Below are 16,936 nucleotides of genomic sequence, written 5' to 3'. Positions count from 1 at the left end.
TTTTATAAAATCCTTGTAATTAAGGACAGTCTCTACTAGATTCTGTGATTAAATATCTTTTAGTCTCGGATTGTGTGGTGCTGTGACTTTTTATCTTTCGTTTTTTTAGAAATTTTATTTATTTATTTTTGGCTGCGTTGGGTCTTCGCTGCTACATGCGGGCTTTCTCTAGTTGCAGTGAGTGGGAGCTGCTCTTCGTTGCAGTGCACTGACTCCTCTTTGCAGTGGCTTCTCTTGTTGCAGAGCACGGGCTCTAGGTGTGCGGGTTTCAGTAGTTGTGGCTCGCGGGCTCTAGAGCACAGGCTCAGTAGTTGTGGCGCACGGGCTTTGTTGCTCCGTGGCATGTGGGATCTTCCTGGACCAGGGATCGAACCCGTGTCCCCTGCAATGGCAGGCAGATTCTTAACCACTGCACCACCAGGGAAGTCCCTATCTCTTGTTTTTATATTTCTTTATGTTTTATCTTTCCTGGGCATTAATTATGAGAAATTCGGAGAGTTTACATGAGGTGATAATAACTAGATTAACTGGTTTTATCTTAATTTTACATCTCTTTCAAGTTTATAATATATATCTTACCTTATCATTTTTCAGTCCATGTCTCATATTTTTAAAGTTTTAGCTTTTCCTGCTATAAAACCAAATTTATCCTTTAGTTATTTTCAATATTATTAGCTTCTTTATTCCTTTATTAATAAGGTCTCTCGAGTTCTTATTTTTCTCTAAATTGTATTCTACTCTGTTTTTAACTACTTCATATCTTATTCTTAATTAGTAACTTCAAGTGTATCTTCAGTTATTTTCACCCATTTTCATCTTCTTTAAGATTCTTCTAACCAGGTGGCTGGTTTTATACCAGTTTACATTCTATCTGACTGTAACCAGAATTGTTTATCTTCCTTCTCGGAGGTCATGCATATATTCGCCTGGCATGTGGCTCATCATAGGGCCAAGGAGAAATGAGCTGAGCTAGGGATGACAGGAAACTTGTTAGGACCGGAATGGAAGGGATCTGGGGTGGGAAATGGCTGCAGGCAATATTGGAGAGAAAGAGGGGCCAGATCATATACACTCTGATTCTCTTCCTAAAGCATCCCCAGATTTAACAACACTTTCTGCCTTTTCTCTTTCTACTTACAGCTCAGGCACAGCCCTCATCATGTTGTTTGTTCATAAAGTTACCTCCCCACTGGATGAGAGCTCCTCGAGACCAAAGACTGCATCTTAACCACTGTTGCATGTTCCCAGCGCACAGCACAGTGAAGTGATTCAACCACCAGTGGTCAATAAAACAGTGAATGAATGGCACTCAAAGCCAGGAACAAGAGGCATAAGCAAAGAAAAGGTATGTACCTTCGTGGACAATAACACACGTCCTACACACTCAACTAAACAGTCTTGTCACAGGACTTCTGTTTGCTCAGAAAATCCCGAGGCCCTGTTCTCTCCTGCTATTAATCGGTTCTTAACATAAACTAATAAGACAACACCTTCCTAAGGTCTTATTTGATGAGAGTACTCTAGACCCTACAGTTTCTGTTCTTTTAATAACTGCAAGTTTCCTATGCATTGGGGCTTTAGGGTTACTACTGAATTAGATTCAAGACTCACTCCCCAGTCTCCTTTCACTGAAACACGGCATTGGTCCCCTCTGAGATCTTGGCTTTCCAGATTCTCAAAGCTTCATTTCACTGTATCCACCCAGACCACCAAAAGTAATGCAAAGTGCAGTTGGGGATAAGGGCAATAGCCTCTGAACATGTGGAAATTATGGGGTGTGGTCTTCTTGAAATGTCTAACTCAAATTGGAACCTTCTTCTGAGTTCCTGACCAGCAAATCAAAGGGCTAATTGTGTGTCTTACAAACTCTACACGTGTGGAGCAGAATAATTGGTTTCCATTCTGTCCCCAGTACCCTCCCTCTCCACCTGCTCCATCCTGCACCATCCCCCGCCCCTGTGCTCTCCATCTCTGGACCCGCTGCCTTAATCTACCCTCACTCATGCACACACTCCTCCCTCAGCCCCCTCCAAGTTCTGCTGATTGTACTTTCCAAGTTCTTATCAACTCTACATCCCTCGCTATTTCTAGTGCCACTCCTAATCAACCTCAACTCCTCCCAACCTCTGTGGTCTCCTTGTTGGCTTCTTAGTTTTCTCTGTTTACCCCTTCTAATGCATTCTCCTTTGGGCAGCCATGATGATTTTTGTAAAAATACAAATTTTATCCCACTGGAAACTTGCTAAATTTTTCTGGAACCTTCCCCTTACACTTAAAATCAAGTCCAGGATCCTCAATATGCCTCTACAAGCGTTGCAGGATTTAGCCCTTGCTTGTCCAGAGAGGTTCACCTCACGCCAGCCTCCCGATTGGTCACAATGCTCCTATAATATGGGCCTTTTTTCAGATTGTGTATGCTTTTTGTTCATGCTCTTTCTCCTCGTTAGAATGTTCTTCTACCCACTTTTTAGTTTCTTAATTTCTACCTGTCCTTCAGATGCCTGAGAACTGCCCACCTACAGCAATTAAGATAAAGGGAAGCAAACAGAAGCATAAGAAAAAACAGTAGCTTGTAGTTTCAATGGTGTCAACAAACTGAAATCATAAGATCACATCAGCGCTGGATAATTGCCCAGAGAACGCAGTGTGCGCACGCGCACACACACACACAAATTCTGTTTTTTTTTTTAAAAACTAAAATGTAAGCATCTTAATGGAACTTTAGGGAAGCAAGGCCTTTTACTTAGAAATAGGCTTCAGAGGTAGCAAGAGAAATAATAACAGTTACTCAAAGAAATATAAATTTATTTTTCTCACACAACACTAAGTCTCGAGGAGTCAGTCTAGGAATGGTATAGCAGTTCGGTGATATAATCAGAGTCATGGGCTCTTTCTAGCTTTCTGCTCCATTTACATTCAGTATGTTGGACTTTATTTCCATGCTCATCAACACCTCACAGACCCAAGATGGCTGCTGCACATCCAGGCTAAAGTCTCTGTTCCAGGCAAGAAGGAGAACTGGAAAAGGCAGCTTATAGCTCATTAGCTGAAACTGTGTCACATGGCTGCCCCTACATGTAAGAAAACTGGGCAATTGAATGTTAACTTTTACAGCTTCTCCAGGAGAGACAGGTGAAAAGGAAAGGGTTTAGAAATGGAGATTGTGTGAGCATATGAGCATACGAGGGATAATAAAGTAATGGTACTGTAATTAAATGGTAATTAATTAATTAAATGGTGCTGTAAATAGTTTATTTCCATATTTTAAATGTCACAGGTATTTTATTTAGCATTCTGTCACTATTACATTTACCAGGACTTCTGCAATTTGTCTCCCAATATGTCCCCCAATTTTATTTTATTTTCTCCATAGATTAAGATTTCTTAGTGTGTTCATGTGTGTATTATTATTACTTTTAAACAATAGGACTCTTCAAGGACCTGTGTTTGCTAGCAGAGTAAACCTATTCAGAAATGGAGCAACACTGTTATGAGAATGAGAATGGTTTTCTCACAGCCACCTGCGCTTTTAAATTCCAAGATTCATCCAGCTAAAAACTATCATCATTAACAATAAAACTTCCTTTTATAAAGGGAAAAAAAAAAAAAGATCCCGGGGAACTCAGCAAACATTTCATGCCTCTAAGAGACACCAGGTGGCAGTGCAGCGTAAGAAGTGAGTGGATCTAGTTGGAGCCATACCTTGATTCCATCAAATTGAATAAATAAATATAATTTTTAAGTGTGTGCCTTATCCAGATCCTTGTGCCACCAGTTCATCATGGTTTCAACCTCATTTCCAGAAATGAGCTATGCATGATGCCCTTTGGGTGACACACATTTCATTTGGCTTATTAACATAAAAATTCTCTTCAGATGGGAGATTGTTTACTGGAAACATAACTGTGTTGTCTAATGCAACATCACCCAAGGCATTTTAGGAAATGATGAGTTCACACCTTGATATTTGTGTCCACAGCTCTGGGTCATATGGGCCCTCCATGGGTAAATGTTTGTGGGGCAGAATGGCTTAGGCAAACTACCTACTTTTAAGGGTAAGGCTCTAAGGGCTAAAGCTGTATTCTTTTCTTCTCTAGGAATTTTGAATCCAAAGATAAAACAGAGACACATATGAAGAGCAAAGTCGCTTTTTTTCTTTTTTAAAGAAAAGTATAATGGCACTTTAATCTTCAAACATATATTTCTTTTTCTGAATCCACTGAGATTTCAGACTAAGCTATACACCTTCGTCTGAAATGATATAAACTGAGCTGATAACACAGATGTTTACCTATGGACTAGCTGCTATTATCACTCAACAAATTAACTTATTGGGTTTGTGGTGTAGGGAGGAGGAGGTTTTTTTTTTTTAAAACAAGCTTTCGCCTATACAATCAGGAAGCAAGCTGAAAAGGGTAAGTTAGCCTTTTCATCTTGACAAGATATTCAGGACTGAACAGTGCCAAGCATAAGGGAAATCTAACTCTTTTCCTATGAATCCCAGAATTCTGCGGAAGAAAAAGATGACTCACATAAAAGAAAGTTCTTTAAAAGCATCACTTTATTTGCTATAAGAATATAATCTGGCCTGTCCATACAACCCATCATGCAAAAACTCATGGTAGGCATTTTACAAGCAATGCAGAATTTCAATACTTGTACATTTGCTCAATTAAAAGATTAGCAAAGGCTGAAGAGTAACAGCTTGGGATAAAAGAATACAGAAGGAGTCAACTTTCTTCCTCAGGATCATGGCTTCCAATGCCAAGAAGCACAGTCAAGAAAGCACAGCTGGGCTTCCCTGGTGGCACAGTGGTTGAGAGTCCGCCTGCCGATGCAGGGGACACGGGTTTGTGCCCCGGTCCGGGAAGATCCCACATGTTGTAGAGCAGCTGGGCCCATGGGCCATGGCCGCTGAGCCTGCGTGTCCGGAGCCTGTGCTCCGCAACGGGAGAGGCCACAACAGTGAGAGGCCTGCGTACCGCAAAAAAAAAAAAAAAAGAAGTACAACTTTTGTTGGGAATGCAATGACTTTGAAAGTTCCATGTTTACTTGAATTGTGAATATTTGTATTAAAAATTGGAAAAGATGTTTTTAGAAGTGCATTTCTTAAATATAATGATTATTATTAAACCGATATTCTCATTGGGGCAAGTCAATTTCCAGGGATGAAAAAAGTGTCAATGGGAAGAATTTCATTTTTTTCTGAACGGGTAGCATCATTTTAGCTTGGGTCCAATTTAGACTTTGAAAGTTCTATACCAATAAAAGCCGCATGAGACAACCCTCTTACTGGTTTGCTTCTAGAGGCTGCATGGACTTCCAAATCCTGTGACTGATGGCTCTATAACAGAACAGCAAAGGGGAAACTCACGTATAGGCTTCACCGTGCCTTGGTGGAGTCAACAATGATAGCACCAGCCCTGAAGGCTTCATTCTGGAGACATAGCCCACTGTAGCTGGTTAGTGCCCAGAGGCAGATGGGTAGGCCTCTCCTTCACTCCCTCTTCCCCTTGATTTATTTTCTGTTCCAGTTATGTGAGATGTTCTGAATCTTTTTCATTTTGATCCTCTGATCCAGCATCTTGTACCTTGCAGGATGCTCGTCAGTTTTCTTTGGGACCGAAGGTGCATAGGAGCTAGATGCCTAAGCAGGGTGTTTAAAATGACGCAGAGGAGGCTTGATGACTGCAGGCCATGCAAAGGAAGACAGACAACGGTTAGCCTCACCAACTACACAGTGCTCCTAAATCCTGGGGGTGACTTCCTGGCCCCCAGACCTGTTTGTTTTCTTTAAAACCAGGAAACAAACAGGGTTGAACTCTCACTAGAAATCTTATTGCAAATAGATGAATAAGCACATCATCACTTTGGTCATTCACTTAAAATAAATAAAGACAGGGCTTCCCTGGCGGCGCAGTGGTTGAGAGTCCGCCTGCTGATGCAGGGGACGTGGGTTTGTGCCCCGATCCGGGAAGATCCCACATGCCGCAGAGCGGCTGGGCCCATGAGCCATGGCCGCTAAGCCTGCGCGTCCGGAGCCTGTGCTTCGCAGCGGGAGAGGCCACAACACTGAGAGGCCCGCGTACCACAAAAAAAACCAAACAAAAACAACTAACGACAAATGCCTAGGAAAAAAAAAATTCCTACAGATAGACAGTGATGACCCCAGAATACAAAGGTTCTTTGACAATGAATGGATGGGGTTAAGGAAGTGAGAGGGAGAACTGGCGTCACTTTGGGAAATAGCAAAGCAAACACAGGTGAGCACAGCCATCTCATTAATCAGCACTTAGCACTGTATGTAAGCTTTTAGGGTTGCAAAGTGGCACACAATCCCGGAGTGCTAATAAGAAGCACATCATTGAGAAAATATTTGCAAAGCACATGTATAAAGGTCTTGTACCCAAAATATGGAAAGAACTCTTAAAATTCAACAAAAGGAAACAACCCAATTTAAATATATGCAAAGATCTGAATAGACTCCTTGCCAAAGAAGATATACGTATGGCCAAAAAGCATAGGCAAAGATGCTCAACAATTTTTGTCACTCGGGAATTGAAAATTAAAACAACAGTGATATATACTACAAACCTATTAGGATGTAGTACTGCTGAATGAAAAAAAGCATATATACATCTAATCTTAATATTATAAAAACATATAACTGTGTGCATAGGAAAATCTGGGAGAACCTACATTTAAACCATAGCTGTGATTATCTCTGAGTAGTATAAACATGGCAATTTTATTTCTTTTTAATTGTTTACACTTTCTATTTTTTCTATGATGATCAAGTTTTAGTGATGTAACTTTTTAAAAAGAAACATACTACTAAAAATTTCTTCCATAGAATCAAGTATCGAAGCTATTCTATAAAACTATACATAATGGAAAGTCAGGAAAACTGAGTTTACTCTGCACTTTAGTCCGAGACCTTTCAGAGCACTCACAGCTGAGTATACTTTTCACAGCCTAGAGATCAACATTCATTCACCGACTTGCTAAAGCACTTAACTGTGTGTCCTGCTGATACAACAATGAACAAAAAACAGGCAGAAACCTCTACCCTCATGGGGCTTCCATTCCAGTAACCCCCTCTGAAACCTGTGACTTGCTTACAGAAGAAAAAGTGTTCAATCATAATAAGTAATGCTATTACTCCAGGCTCTACACTATCCACACCTACTTTGCCTTTGGAGTTAGGCTAACACATAAGTTAAGATTTTCAGCAAATGGTCCTATAGTGCCATAATAATGCATATGCAGATTTAAAAAAAAATCTCAGAATGTTTAATTCTGTTTCTTGGGGTAAACAAGGGATTGCAGCACAAAACGCTCTAGGAACAAATATAAAAACAGTCCCGTTACCCTGGAGAATGGAGTAGAAACAGGCGAGGTCTTCGAATTAAAAGCTGGTGGTCCCCACACTTCTGGGCTAGCTGATTTACTGCTCTTTAAGTCACAGTCCCTCTCTATATTCATTCTATTTTCACTACTCAGCATGAACCCAGCCAAAGTATTATTGAATTTCCCACTTCTCAGCATGAAGAAACATTTACCGTTTGCTAGAATTCTCATCGTCAGAACGAAAGCTCTCCTTGCCACTAGAATCGCTGCAAATAGAGTTGAATCCGCTGATAGAGATCGGCTCCCCACCGAGATTGTGGAAATACTTATGTGCCTGCTGTCACCCTCACTCAAAATGTGGGAAAAAATAAAAATTCACACAGTGCTGTTTGTACGCATTGACTGCCTTTCCCCTCTACAGGGGAACATGAAATGATGACAGGGCAAAACAGTGGCACCTGGGATGAGGGCACCGTTTTGAATTTAATGAGGACCTTTCTTCCGGGGTGGTGCTGTGGCCGCTTAAGGACCCTTTCCTTTGTCTTTTGGCGATTCCTGAGATATTTCTGGAAGGAGATCTGGCCCTTTCCCTTTCAATGACTGGGTACCTCCCACAGCCGAACCCAGGCAGTAGTGTTACAATCCTCTTCTGCTCCCTCAACCCAAGCCCCTCCCTGCCCCAAGCAGAGAAGAACCAAATTGGGAACAGAATCCCCTCCCCTTCATATGCTTATCAACAAGTTGGACCCTTTTCCTCTTGGAGACGTTCACAAAGTCTGCTCTTGTCTCCTAGAGCAATTTACTTGGAGAAAACGATCTCATTGGCTAATGAAGATTTGACAAAGACACGTTTCTCTGCACAGAGCCTGAACTTGGGAAAGTCATTCTCTATATTACTTTCAAATGTGCTTAGGAAAAGAAAAGTTCAAGACAAAAGCTGACACATCATCATCCTTTATTATACAATTACAATGTTTGTTTTTCATAGACGTTAACGCTCTTTCAGGAGTTTTAATCCTCATTTGTTTCAATCTTATCTTTTTCATAAACGCAATTTCTCCCAAAGGTGTCTATGACTTTCGCCCTTTCGTCTGCCATCACCAACTTTTTATTCTCTCTCTCTGAGGCCACTTTGCTTGGTAGCGACTTTTTTTTCCATAGGAAAATAATGCATAGACTTATTCTTCTTCAGAAAATAGACTGTGATTTATTCATATATCAAATGTAACTGTGTTAAAGTTAAACGAGTATGTCCATGGCAGGACTTCTCAGAGACCTAAATGATGGCAACATGTATCATTAATCCCTAAGAACAGCCAACAGCATGTGTTCTTCTCATTTTGATTAGGTCAAGGCGCCCCCTTTTTCAGGAGCATGTCACACTTTCGGAAAGACTGGTTTAATTCATTATCACTGTCGTTATCATGTCATAACATGTTGTATCTTATTAATTCGGTATGCCCTGTTGTTTGCACTGACAGCAGGCAGAAGGAATGGTCACTAGTGCTCGTCTAATCTACGTGCACCCTAATTCCCGTGCGGTAAACCATGATCTGCATTAGAACCCAAATCTGTGTCTTCAATCCCCCACGGCTTCAGTGTGATCTTGCAGGGCCCCTGCACAGCAGCAGCAACTGGGAAATTTTCTGAATCTCTGCTGTAGAGGACTGCCTCCAAAGGCAGAAACTTGATTTACTCTTAGCTTCTGAATAAATTCTAATATTGGCACCTTTAAAAAAAAAAAACAAAAGTGTTCTGCATGTGTTTTCTTCTCTTTCAAAGATAATGCCATAACATGACCTTTGGAAAAAACATTTCCACATGTAGACATTTTCTAATTGCATTTACACACACACACACACACACACAACACAGACACTAACAAGATAAAAAACAATCATTTATTGCCTCATAAATGTTGTTTTACATGAAGAACAAAATCCCACTGCCATACATTCCATTTCTAAAATAGTGTCTATTGATATCTGTCTGAAATTTGATGCAAAGTCCTTATAAAAATGCTCAAAAATCATCCATGAGTTTTGAATTGCAAGGGATTGATGTGTCAACATCCGTTCCACGAGGATAAAATGATACAAGAACTGAGCCTGTGATTTTCATTTCAGGATCCATGATGGTAAAATAATGATAATATCTGACATACATCGTGTACTAGGCACAATGCTAAGAATTCAATGTGAACCAGCCTTTAATCTTCACTACAATTCAACAGGCAAGCACTGTTATCACCCCCCCCTTTTTTTTTTTTTTTTTTTTGCGGCACGCGGGCCTCTCACTGTTGTGGCCTCTCCCGTTGTGGAGCACAGGCTGCGGACACGCAGGCTCAGCGGCCATGGCTCACGGGCCCAGCCGCTCCGCGGCATGTGGGATCTTCCCGGACCAGGGCACGAACCCGTGTCCGCTGCATCGGCAGGCGGACTCTCAACCACTGCGCCACCAGGGAAGCCCCGATCACCCCCTTTCTGAGTGAGGAAACTGAGGCTTTTAAGTAACTTGCCAAAGTTTGAGTGAGGAAACTGAGCTTAAGTAACTTGTCAAAGTTTACACAGCTAGCATTGCAGGAAATCTGGATTTTGGGTTCACATCCAAGTGGTCTAGCCTCAGACCTCACATATTTAAAATAACCCGGGACCAAAGTCCAGAGTAAGTTTTAATAACTACCATAATAATTTAAAATAGTAATTCATTTATACTATCAATAATTTGAGTATATATCTGTGATATATGGGATTCTTGAATACCATTGTTAGTAGCCATAATCATACTTCCCCCAAAGCAAAAGCAAATCATTCCTCCTTAATACAGTTTGTGTGGTAATGGCTCAGGAAGGAATGGCATGAAAATCGTGGCTAACAGGTCTCTTAAATAGCTGCTTTTGTCTCTTCCCTCACCTATGTGGGTTTGGGATGGAACAGGTGTTCCAGAGGTCTAAGCACCGGAGACAAGCAAACAAGTCAGGGGAGCCCCAGGGTCTTGGGTGAAATTTTTAACTTGGTGGCTCTCACCGCTCACTGCATATGAGAACCACCTGGGGAGCTTTTAAAAATCCTGGGTACCCCAGACCCATGAAAGCAGAATCTGTGTGGGGTTAGGCTGAGGCCTCAGGAGTTTCTAAAGCCCTTCAGATAATTCCACTGTGCCGGAGTTTGCAAACTACCGTTTCAGTCTCGCCAATCTTCCCCCTCCTTATCTTCACAAAGGGAACGACAGTGATATTTTGCACACACTGCAAGTGTTCTATAAATTGTAAAGAGCTAGCCAGGGCTCTTGCTACAGTTTGATCACAACGAACTGCCTGGCTGGTGAGGAGTCCTTTATGCATCAATTAAAGTTACCTGTGGTCTTCAAAATTAGGCTTTTTTTTTTTTTCTCTCCTACCCACATAGTTTGTTCTCCCTGTTGGGTCTAACATGAAGACAAAAGCTCTGAGAAATGAAGAAACAAATGTTCTTTTTGTTGGAAAAAACAACTTTGATGCTATCACCTGAGGATTGTGAGGAAATCTGCAACACTCAGAGCCAGCGATTGTTCCTAAATATATTGAGCACTTGGAAAAGCAAAGAGTAAGACCAAAGAGGATGTTCCTGGTGTCCGACTAAGGCATGAGAGCAAGAGTGGGTGCTTTGAAGTCGGAGAGGCCTGGTTTTAAAGCCTCCTTCACCTCCCCCAGCTGTTCAGTCTTAGGCAAACACCCCCCTCTCTAAGTGTCACTTTTCCCCTCTGAATAACAATGTTACACACTTAACAGGGCTTCTTGGGAGGACTCAGGGAGATGGGGCATGTGAACCATGTGAATCACAGTGACTGGCATAAAGAAGGCCTTCAGTTAAGGGCAACTTTTATTATTATTGTAGTGACAGTGACCATGTCCAGGGGAACTGCTGGTGGGAAAGGGGAGCTCTGGAAAGACTCTGGGACAGGCACCACCATCCGTGGCAGCGCCAATCTTGGGCTGGTGGAAAAGGTGTTGCTCACGCCTTCTGCCCTTTTCAGAGAACCGGCCTGACATCAGTTTCGCCCTCTGGATTTGTCTTCTCTCTGGACTCTTTCTAGCTTCTTTCTGGGACAACTTCTCAGAGCATCTGGAATTCCAAACCCGACTTATACCTGTTTCTGATTGAGGCACCCACACTAGCACATTTGGTATGAATTAACTGCGTTCCAAAGATAAGCTCGTGGGAAGACACGCAATCAGCCAAAAGACTCCTCTCACTAACATCAGCTCCACAGAGAGTGGAATCAAGACGGGTTCATCCCAGTCCCAAAGGAAGAAACACACCCTTTAAAATTAGCAGTTTGGCTGAATTGGTTTTCATAGCTGGTCTTTTCCTTAAAGGGCAAGTGGAAGATGTTAATTTGTCTCACCAGAACAGGAGACTTGGTCCTTGTTCAATATCTAGGCTTCCCAGCAAACAGTTTTAAAAATGAAAGTGAAGTATAACAACTTTTTGTGAACCCGGGGCTTTGCTGTTTAAGGAGCCCAGTAGCATGGCCTGTCTTCTGTGCAGTTCAGTGTCTTTATATCCATTATCTCATTTGTAGTCGCCCCTCACCCATCCTTGGAAGGGAGTCAGATTCAGTTCTTTCTCTGTCCCCATATGACTGGGACACATAATTTCAGTTTCCCATAAAAAGAAAAAAACAGATAGTAACACTCACTGCAGAGGCCTGAGAATGACAAGAAAGCAACGCATTAGAAACAGCCAGCACAGCGCTGACACATAGGAGGCGTTCACCCAGTATCAGTTTCCATCCCTCTCCTCAGAGGCAGATCCTACATTTCAGGAATTATCTGGAAGATTTGCAATTGCCAGGAAAACTCCGCAGCAGAATACTTTCCCAGCTAGGGAATTGCTTTGTCTCCTCAAGACATGAAAGCGTTACATGAAGGCCACGATGATAGGTCTTCCTTCCCTTTGCAGAAATACAATCTAGCGACATGAACCCAGCCAGAAAATTACTCTTAAACCATGCACATTAGATGTAGTGCTGTCTAAGGTGAGGGTCTATTCTTAAACTCTTCAAGGTGTAGTTCATATTAAAACTAGAATTCTTAAACCCAGCATCTACATTGGAAAAGACTCTGGTTCTCCAAGGACTCTTCCTCAAGAAAGTGGGAATACTACCTAATCTACTGGTTCCATATCTGAAGCTTACAGAGCAAAGAACACAGGAGACAGGAAGCTTGCTGTCTGAGAAGCTATCCAGAAAAAGGCCAGTTGACACTGCCTGAACCAAACCACTCCCTAGTGTGGAAAGATCACCTGACCAGCATTTCCAGGTCCCCAGAGGAATACATGGCCACAGGCAAAATAAATAAACCACATAGTTTTATTGCCCTTCATCCAACCTGAAGCTGTTTGCTTCCACCTGCATTTCTCAACCCTGGATGCCCATCAGATCACCTGGAAAGCTTCAAATTTACTGATTCCTGAGCCCCACCTCCAAGAGTCTTGAAAGTAATCTGTTATTTTAAGGTGAAGCCCAAGCAAGTATGTTTGTAACGCCCAGTGGTTCTAACTCGTAGCCAGGTTGAGAACCACTGGCTTAGGTGCTGAGTTTGTTTTGAGAATATGTCGGCTTATCCTTAAGTTTCGAGGGATGCTTGGGGCAGCTGACAGGGTCTGGTCATTGTACACAGGAGTGGCCAACCCTTGGCCACATGCTAAGATCTGTGACAAGAATCAAATCCACGAAGATCTACTTTTGGGAGAGGTGGTGTGGTATTGTGAGAGAAGCGTGGGTTTGGGGTGTCACAGAACTGGATTAAACTGCTATCAGCTGTGAGATCCTAAGGAGATAATCTGTTTTGGGATTCAGGGTTTTGGGTTTGTTTTTTTTTTTTTCTGTAAAATGGGGAAAATGGTAACTTCTTTGCATGGTTGTTGTGAGGATTTTAAAGGGGCTATAACTGAGATAATGTACGTATGGTACCTTGCAACCTCGCGGGGTGCCAGTATGTCGTAGGTGCTTGGTATGTGGCTACCATCATTACACAGCACAGGAGATGAAAGGTCATCACCAGGAGCCTTTTAATGGTGGCCTCCCTGGCGGATTTCTTATTATAGTATAGAAAAGTCATGTCATTCCCCGTACAAATGGATTTTACCACATGAAAGACCTCAGCACACAACGAAGAGATTAACTTAATGAATTTATTTGTGACTATCTGGCAGAGAACACACCACTGTGATTGACAAAAGGCTAATTATCCAAAATGGGCATTTGTGGGGAAAAATTACATATATATATATATATATATATATATATATATATATATATATACACGTTTGTTTTTCCATTCAGCTACCTAAGGGAAACACTTTGCTGAAACCCAGTGCCATTTTAAGCAAAGCAGAATCATCTATCCCACATTCTAAATTATTTATACCATGTACAAATACTGAGGCTCATTCAGTCACTTTGGGCTATTCCTAACCATGAGCTGGAACCCCCAGATGGGAAGTGTGGCTTAGATACCCAACCAGGATGGAAGGAGTTTCAGTCCCTGAACTCTAATCTTGACGTAATTAGGAAAATGACAAACAAATGACTTTTGATTCTTAAGACTCTTTGCATTTACTATGCTGAGCCATAATAATTCTTTGAGTCACCTTCATTGGAAGCCATTCTCGAACCACTGATTCCCTGGTCTTTGAGATACCTCTTCCTTATGCTTCACCCTACAGATCACTGATCCTGGCTATAAACTTCGTTAGGACGGGACAGGGTGTTATACACATTTGCATCCCCAGAATTTAATCCCAGTACTGATAGCAGTTGGTGCTGAAAAATATGTAATGAATGAGTAAACTACTCGGCATCACACTCAGTAACCTTCATAAATCTCTCATTTGCTAAAGAAGAGGGGAATCACTTAGAATACACACCAGCTGTCACAGTTGACTAGACTCTACGAAACCTAATACTTCTCCTTTGCATCAGCAATGCCTTGATACCTAGATTTGTTGCCTGTGTTTTGCTCAAAGAAGAATGTCGGCAAGCTCCTCTCCTTTGAAGTTTCAAATTTGAGGCCTGAGCACTTTTGTTTTACACCAAAGCTATAACCTCAACTCAGGTCTTACTATCGTCTGGAGAGGCTGAGGCACAGTTTTCAAGTCTCTCTGACAAACAGGTGAAAGAGCAGGAGCAATTAGGTAAGGCTGGAAAATAAGCTCTTTTCTTATTCAAACAACTGCTATCTATTAAATGCCCTGCGACCTTATGATTTAATGATTAATCGTTTAATTTAATAAAAATATTATTATAATTAATAAAAAAGAATAAGAAAGCCCTCCCTCAAGGAGATGATCATCTTCAATTGAGTTCTTTGTTTTCATTTTGTTTCTCCTGGCAAGCACAAAGAACATGAGGCATGCTCTTTCAAAGGAGAAATTTTTATTTGGGAGATTACGCAAGCTAAGTCTTTTGTTCGATTTTTTTTCATCAGTGTGTGCCTTTTTCCGCGTGTGCATCTGAAGATGGGGAGTGTAAGGCCAAATCAGTAGCTCTGTCCTTTGCTCACACCAACTATGACCTCTGCCAGAAGAAGCCTGTAAAGTTAAATTTCTTTAGGGTTCTAGAGCTCTGAAGTGCTAAGTCACGTATAACAAATGTGTTTTGCTCTAGTCCATAGTAAGAATGACAACTGGCATCCCTTAAACTGAACTCAAGATAGAAGGCAATTGCAAAGAGACCACTCGTGGGAATCTTTACTTAAAATTAAGACAATGCAGGATCCCTCCACACCCCACAGTTGTGCCTGAAATCGGTACCTGCATAATTGTACTCTACCCCAGGCAGAGTACAACTATGAAAGAAAGGCTGTTCCAGTGTGGACTGTTTGACATCAGTCTTTACCCCTGACAATGAAACTCGAGCAAAGAGTACAGGATTGCCACCTGCTAACTTTGGGCAAGCTATTTGTCTGAGTATGCCTCAGTTTCCTAATTTGTGAAATGGAGATAACAGTACCTTCCTTAGAGGGTTGTTGTGAAGATTAAATGAGATAATACGTGTGAAGAACGTAGCATTGTCCCTGATATTTGATAGATGTGCAATACATACCAAAGTATTTACTGTTAAAAACCTGTATTAGGAAGATCAGAAGTTACCATTTTTGAAGTTAATCACTCAGTAACTTACAATACACATAATATTTTGTTTTTGTAAAAGCAACATAAGCTTCCTAAAATGTCTTCAGACCTCAGGGCTGGTCAGTTCTCTTCTGAGGAATCCTCTGAATGGATGTTTTATCCGTAGTCCCCTAGAACAGGACACACAAAAAAAGTCATTGCAAGCCAGCTGGCATCTCAACGCACCAACTCTTTCTACATCAGGCAACGGAGATTAGAAGCAGAGCTGCATCTATTGCCGACACTACTGTGCAAGCCAGAAGCTGCACACACAGGAGCAATCAGCTATCTGCAACAGCGAATGACTACGGTACTGTACCTTTCCATCTAACGATCACTTCGGAAAAGTGATGTGACCGAGGCGCTGGGGGCATCTGCTCAGAAGCCACTGACTAGTCTCCATCGTTAGCAGTCATGATTGGAAGTGAAGCTCTGGGCCACTCCTCCAGCGAGAGCCAACATTGGCTCAGCTCTCCATCCTTTACGGCCCGCCCATGAGCTTGACTGCGTTCACAAACCTCATGGGGCACACTTGAAGTTGGCACGAGAAAAAAATTGTCTGCAGGTGCTATTACTTTACCATCTAAGAGTCACTTTGCTATGGGCGTGCAAGGAATCAAGGTGATGTCCTCAGAGCAGTTTCCCGGTGCTGGCGTGTCAGGAGAAAGCTTTGATAATTTTGGAAACCACACAAGCAGTTCTTTAATGAAGTGGTCTCTGGTGGCTTCAGGACTGACACATGTGACAAACAAAACTGTCTCGGAAGACAGTCACAGATTTTTCACTAGGAAATTCTTTAATATATAATATTTGAGCATACAGAAACTATAATTAATAATATAACAAATACCCAGGTCCTCTCTCAATACAGTTTAAGCAGATCTTAACATTTTGCATATTTGTTCAAAAATTTGTTTAAAGAGATTAAATATCAAGGTAGAATTTAAGTACCTAATATACCCTTCCCTTCCCCCCACCAAAAAACATCCAGAATTTGATGTTTATTATTCCTGTGCATATAGTCGTTCAATTATTGCATCTCTATGCAACCATAAAATATCTACTTTTATTTTTACTTGTTTTTAAAAGATAATACAGATTGTGTTAGCTGGTATAAATCTTATTGAAACTTGCTTTTCTTGCCCAACATTATGTTGAGCATTGTTTGCAAGAGCAAAAAAAATGGAAAACCGCCATCAACAGAAAAATGATTAAACATCCTGTGGCACATTTATATGATAGGATATTGTACAGATGTTAAAATGGATGATGTTTCTCAAAGAACTAGCTTTATATTTTGCATGGAATTTCTTTTGCCATACATTAGCAGACTTTCTGGGAGTTTTTCTTAAAAGTGTTTCTTTTAAAAGAAGGACAGGGCTGGATTTTGTTTTTTTATCCAAATTTCTGTATTTTAAGAGCAGAGTTTG

General features: G+C 41.4%; 1 protein-coding gene across 2 annotated transcripts in view; it reads right to left on the bottom strand.

Moving 5' to 3' along the window:
• Positions 1–4,411: 4,411 nt before the first annotated feature.
• PDE1C (phosphodiesterase 1C) overlaps positions 4,412–16,936 on the bottom strand; it is a 279,453-nt gene continuing 266,928 nt past the window's right edge. Inside the window, exon 18 of one of the 2 annotated variants that reach the window (XM_089917542.1) lies at positions 4,412–5,688. In XM_089917542.1, coding sequence (XP_089773668.1) covers positions 5,648–5,688 — 41 coding nt within the window. In that variant the 3' untranslated portion in view covers positions 4,412–5,647. Of the gene's footprint in view, positions 5,689–9,636; positions 15,638–16,936 lie in introns of those variants that run through there. The other variant, XM_089917543.1, reaches the window with a different exon arrangement.

This window comes from Delphinapterus leucas, chromosome 9, assembly GCF_059928025.1.
Source record: "Delphinapterus leucas isolate spDelLeu-1000000601 "Yukka" chromosome 9, BTC_Dleu_Yukka2, whole genome shotgun sequence".
NCBI lineage: Eukaryota > Metazoa > Chordata > Mammalia > Artiodactyla > Monodontidae > Delphinapterus > Delphinapterus leucas.
The sequence above is the reverse complement of the archived record's forward strand: the minus strand, read 5'-3'. Positions and strand labels throughout refer to the sequence as shown.